This window comes from Mesitornis unicolor, unplaced genomic scaffold (assembly GCF_000695765.1).
Source record: "Mesitornis unicolor isolate BGI_N332 unplaced genomic scaffold, ASM69576v1 scaffold1576, whole genome shotgun sequence".
NCBI classification, from domain to species: domain Eukaryota; kingdom Metazoa; phylum Chordata; class Aves; order Mesitornithiformes; family Mesitornithidae; genus Mesitornis; species Mesitornis unicolor.
This window is the reverse complement of record NW_010192811.1, coordinates 29,725-35,760: the sequence shown is the minus strand read 5'-3', so window position 1 is coordinate 35,760 and position 6,036 is coordinate 29,725. Positions and strand designations below refer to the sequence as shown.

Sequence of the window (6,036 nt, the reverse complement as noted above, 5' to 3'; positions counted from 1 at the left end):
CAGATATTTTATTTGTTTGCGTCCTGGATTCCTTGGGAAAACATCAAACACTGGTGTCTGCTGTAGTGTAAAAGTTGACCTTTGAAAATACTGATTAATACCAGGATAGATACCAATATACTTACTGCAAGTGCCAAATCCTACAAGGTCAGTAACAAAGACTTCGATATGATAATTTTAGCTCATTGCAGATTCAAACTGCAATAATAGGGCAGGGAAGACTACAGAAAAACCCCACAGCAAAAGACAGCATCTCTGAGTTGCCAAGTTTCATCCAACTGCAGACAAAAGTCAGGCAGCCGAATAACACATCTTCAGCAGAGGCAGCACCATAAGATCTCTGTAGCATCCCTCCATCTCATCTGTCTTCAAAGTGCATTCTCAGTGCAAAAAGTAGGATTGAATTTAGAGGGGCTCGCTGCCCCCAGTGGACTTCATACTAAGACCAGAATTCTTGCTTGAGTTCATATGCTGCAGCTTGGTGTGTGTTAAGTTCACTTCTGCATAGCGGAATGGTGCTGTCCTGGCTCTGCCCCTCAGCATCTATGTCCAACAGTGTCCGCTCCTCTACAGGAAGACCCACCTGGAAAGGAAGCAGTGCAGGCAGTCCAGGTCTCTCTTCTACAGTGCTGCTGCTACTAGCAAAACAAGAGTCCAGATTGCTTGGAGTATCAGTACTTGAACTGTTGGCAGAAGATTCACCCTTGGCATTGCTGGGTGACACAAACCACCAGGGATCAAGCCGCTGCCGACTGGCTGCAGGACGTGGCCGGGGCAGGAACTCCAGTGTCTTGGGTCTTTCCAGTGTGGGGTCCTGCTGTGCGTTCCATCGTCTCGGGGTTGGAGGAAAAACAAGGTTGGGGTCTGGCAGGCGAGGGACCTCATTGGGATCTCTACTTGGACTAGGTGTTTTTAATACACCTACCCAGAACAGAGAATGTAAGAGAAGAGGGAAACACGTTAGATGTCACTGCTAAATGGTTCCAACAGATCTTATTGTATGTACACTGTGAAAACATTTTCAGAGCAGAAAACCTCCAGTCAGAAACTACAAACTCTGTGTCTTCAAGATTACACCAATCTGAAGTAAATAACCGGCTCCTTTATCCCTACACTGTTCTCAACACATTGCAAGACACCTGTTTCCCTGACCTAGCACAACCAGCAATTTCTGCTCGTTCTCTCATTTGCTCGCTTCAATTTTTCAGGCTGGAGAGCGTGGATTTGACCTCCTACCAGAGGTGAGGTCTCTCCAAATCCTTTGGAGGGCACAAGACCCATTAACAGCTTGAACGGATCAGGGAGACACTTACACAGCAGGATATGTGACACCTGTTTGCAGCGAGCAAGACCAACTTCCTGGGAGAGCCACTTAACACCATCTACTGTGGATGCTTCCTGGCTTGTTTTTTTGGGGGTGTGGTGTAGGGGATGGTGGTTGTTCGTTTTGTTTTGTTTTTTTATAACCACAACGTGACTTTTTCATTTTCCTGAATACCGTTTTAATGAGCATTCTCAGCTGCATTAGCCCACATTTTACTGCAGACTGCCATTCAACATCACGTTTCGTTTTACCATTGGGAAAAGTCTAACTGAATCAGATTTTAATTTATTATTCTAGTCCTTTTTTTTTCCTCTGAATTACTAGGGCAAGAAAACAGGAAAGCATTTAAGTTACCAAGTCACAGCTTCTCCTAAAGACTGCAACAGTGAAAACACTTCCCCTGAAGATCCCTTTCTTGCAAAGGAACAAGAGCGACAGTGGCGCAGCCTCAGACTGCTTTAGAGATCCAGTTTTCACTGCCTTAAGGATCAGAATTTACTTTGATGTTGTAACAGCGATACAAACAAGTGGATAAAGGCAATGGAGATGGAATCCCAAGGAACTGCTGAAAATGTGCAATATTTGTACTTAGGTACCATCTTTGTCTAAGAAACACCACTTTACTCTGCCTCACGGCACTGGGGAGCAGAGAGAACTCCTTAGCACAGAGATGCTGGAACACAGACCATTACTTCATTATACCATTAATTATTAGTGCTCTTCTTGTGAGCTGGACATCAGAATGGATGCTGTATAAGCACCACATTTACTTCCTAACAACTAATTATACTGTTTGGGTCTTTATTCTGAAGAGGAAAAACAAGATAGCTGAAAACCTACCTGCTCCCAGTGCTCCAGTTAAACAGCTACTGGAAGGGCATCCACTTGTTGGGCACCCATTGACAACTAGTCCACTCCCTTTGATGGCCCCATCAGAAGGTGTGCGCCTGTGCCCGCTTTGCTGGGTGTGGGAAGAGACCGTCACATGTGTGGGAGTCAGGGACTGGTTGGGGTCTTGTTTGAACCTCTCAATCTGGACATTGACTAGTGGGTTGGTAATGGCTGGCATGGGAGCCTTGACCGTCACCGGGCTGACAGGCATTTCATACACCACAATCTCATCACTGTCTGAGCGCAGCAGGGACCGCGTGGAATTACATTCGGAAATGGAAGACAGGGAAAGAAGGGTGAGGGATGCGGATGGCTCGCCTAGCAACAACATGGGATCATCTTTCCTGAAGATCTTTCGGGAAGGTGGACTGGTACTCCTGCGTGGGCGTCCAGCTCGCTGGAAAATGCTGTCACGTTTCTTCTTCTCTTCCTTGGGTGCCTCTGGCTCCTCCTCAATCAGCAGCTGACACTTCCCTGCCTCTAACAGATCGAAACCCAAGCCTGCAGCCGCCAGCACCGCTCCGCAGCCGAGCAATGCAACCTCGCATCGCTTGTGGTGGGAGCCACTACGTTTGAGGCTGTTGGTGGGTGTCAGCTGTGGGGTACTGGTAGCAGAGTTCACAGGGGTGGACTCCTCATTGGCATCACTAGAAGGGCCATCCCACTCTTCGTTCTTCTGAAACGGGATGCAGAGGTATGACTGATTGTGCCCAGGTGAAGGGTGCGCTTTTCCCTCTCCGCTAAGACATTCGCTGTCTTCATCGTCTGGAAAGTAAATGAAAACTGACTTTGCATGGAGGTAACATTTTCACGGGCAAATTTCGCTGTCTTACAACTACACATGAAAACTAAACATCTCCTCAGAAAATGTAACTGTCCTTCTCATTGCAAGCATCATCCACCAACCGCCACATACTCACAGGCTATTGTCTCCAAAGCAGTAGGCTGAGACAAGGAACTGTAAACACTATCAAAGTGCAAGAAATTAGTGACATGTTAATCTGTCTGGGATCAATCGCAGCATAGCATTTTAGAAGCAATCTACACCTCAGTTACTTTCAGAGTAAATTTATACATTTGGGAGTGAGGAGCACAAGGTAGGAAAATAATGCTCTCTCCTTGCGAGTGAAGGTGTAACCATGCTGCACACTGACACATCATTAACAGGAAAGGAGTTGAAAGGTAGCATGGAGCTAAAAGGGAATTAAGAGAAGCTGGTTAGCATGGCAGCGAAGAAGCACAAGCAGATAGGTGAACAAAAATATAATTCTGAGGGAGAAATTAGTTCCTTCAAAAAGAATAAAAGAAAAACAGATACCACCAAAATGAAAGTATTGCTGTAAGGTACCAGGTGAAGGTCAGGAAAGGAGAGGTACATTCAAATATGAATAGAAGTGGGGATGAGAACACAAGGAGAGGTACATTCAAATATGAATAGAAGTAAGGATGAGAACATAAAGTCCAGGGACTTCCTTTACCCATCTCCGCTAAGCTTGTGAATCCTGGAAAAGCAGGCGCAGTTCTCTGGATCTTCCCAAGGTTCGGTGCACTGGATGACCACTGCTTGTATCCTTCTACCAGAGCTTTCAGACTGAAACAGCAGAAAATGGGAGCAAATGTACCATGCTCACAACCAATTTTCATTCCCCTCTTCTATATTATCTACTGCCCTACTTAGGGTATGCATGTATCCATCTTAATTACATACAGTTGAAGTCCTCCCGTAGCAAGACATTTTGTAACATCTTTACAGCAGTTAAAATACAAAGAGTCAAATTGCCTCCCTCATTTGTTACACCATAGCAGTCAGAAGACCTCTGCTGACAACCAACAGCTAGGAAAGCAGAATAACAGAAAGCACCGCTACAGAAATCAGACGAAACATTTTCCTTTTCAATGGAGACAAACCTACCATGGCAGGTAAAAAGTAAAGTGGTCAGCAGGAGGGGAAAAATATCTCCAGAAACATTTCCACGTGAAATACAAAGAACAATGAAAGTCTAAGATCACTCCCTGGGACAATAATATGTTAAAATCATTGTAATGCAGAGGTATGATTTTGCTGTTACAAGCCCTGATACCTCTCCTGTAAAGTAAACACAGCACTGAAGTACAGACAGTTAAAAGCATAAGTTCTAGATTATGAAAAAATAGGTGACTAAAATCATAAACCATGTAATTGCTTCTTTCAGTTACAAAAAAAGGGCCAAAACAAACAAGTGAAAAATCCAAAGCCAAATCCCTACTTTAAAGTCACCCGCATTAAAGATGTGTCACTTGGCACCTGAGCTTATTCGTAGTCCCCATTCATAGGCATTCACTGCCATCATCCTGTTTGCTCCCTGCAGTCCTTCAATGCCACCAGAAACAGCTTCAGCAGTTGGTGTAACTTTCATACATATTGCCTCTCAAAGGTTTATTGTTCAGTGATCAATATTGTCTGAACTGGGATATTTGTGGTGCCTTTCTATGAACTCCAACATGAAGCATCTTAGTATTGGTGAAAAGCTAATAGGCACTTCGGATAGTCAGCAATTGAATGAAAGGAGCAAAAATATCTGCAGATCTCAACTGGACATATGAGAACATTGAAAGAACTGAACACTTCAGAGATGAGACCTCTTCCAGCTCCATTACTAACTTGCATTGTTCTTTGATCAAAGACACAACTCCTATACGCTCATATCCTCCTTTCTCTGTAAGGGAAGGATTGCAATGAACTCTCTCTCATGATTCTCATTTTACACCAGAATCATTCTGCATTTCTAAGGTGACTTCCATCACAGGATTCCATAACTGGAATGTTTTATTATATCAGGATTTTTTGGTCTTGTTATGTATTTTTCCCCTCTAGTCTCTACCTAACTGGCATGCTCTACTTGTGACCAGGAAGGTCACAAGGTCTCAGGTTGATCCAGCACATGCTCAGTTGGCTGGTGGCTGTGCTATAGGCATTACACTCAAAGCATTCTGTACAGTTCTCAGCTGTCCGAGGTTTCCCCCCATTAACCATCCTGGCACATGCAGTACCTTGCTATGAACTGCAATCCAGACAGCACAGTGCTGAATCCTACTTGTCAAGACAGACAACCACATGGTTTTACAACAGAGATGCAAATCAGTGTTGAGATCTGTCTTGATTTACACCCTCCATACCTATGCTCAGCTCTGTAACACAACCCACCAAGTAATGTACATGGTATCTGAATTATCCATGTGCACAGTATGCATAGTTAGGATAAATATTATTTAAAAAGCAGCACATTATGAGAAAGCTAGTGAGTGAAAACAGATCACGTCAGCAGTGTGAAATGTCAAAGCTCTTACAATATGGGAAGACAACTACTGAGGAAGGGGAGGCTTCCATGGAGCTGGGAAAACACATCCTCTGTTCTCTATATGCAGAGATAGCAAAGTTGTAAGTGATAAGGCAGCAGTAATCTCCAGTTTAGCCTTCAATTGATTGTCAGTTATCTAAAAGGTCTTGGGAAATGCCCCTTTTTGTACAGCAGGACACATCAACTTAGTTTGCTTTCTTTTTACTTCTCAGAGCAATCGTCCCTTGCGAAAAAAACAGAGTGAAGATTTGCTGTTACTGACAAAGCACAGCTTGATCTGAACAGAAAGTTAAGTAGCTAACAGAATAATTTCAAGGCCTGCCAAGTTTGCCTCAAGGTTATAAAATCTTCATCCTTGCCTTCTATTTTTTGCCCCTTCTCCCTCTCCCCCAAATTAAAGCAGATCCTGAAGACTCGTGCAGAGGATAGCTGCACATCCTCTTAATTAGACAAGAGTGCGCATTTGAAAACATTAAAAATATT

At 43.9% G+C, this 6,036-nt stretch overlaps 1 protein-coding gene across 1 annotated transcript in view; it reads right to left on the bottom strand.

Annotated features, from left to right (window-relative positions):
• Positions 1–439: 439 nt before the first annotated feature.
• The window catches only part of MAP3K9 (mitogen-activated protein kinase kinase kinase 9), a 25,746-nt gene continuing 20,149 nt past the window's right edge, over positions 440–6,036 (bottom strand). The window contains exons 7-9 of the mRNA XM_010187219.1: positions 3,670–3,806; positions 2,165–2,998; positions 440–921 (exon numbers count right to left, since the gene is read on the bottom strand). Coding sequence (XP_010185521.1) covers positions 440–921; positions 2,165–2,998; positions 3,670–3,806 — 1,453 coding nt within the window. The remainder of the gene's footprint in view (positions 922–2,164; positions 2,999–3,669; positions 3,807–6,036) is intronic.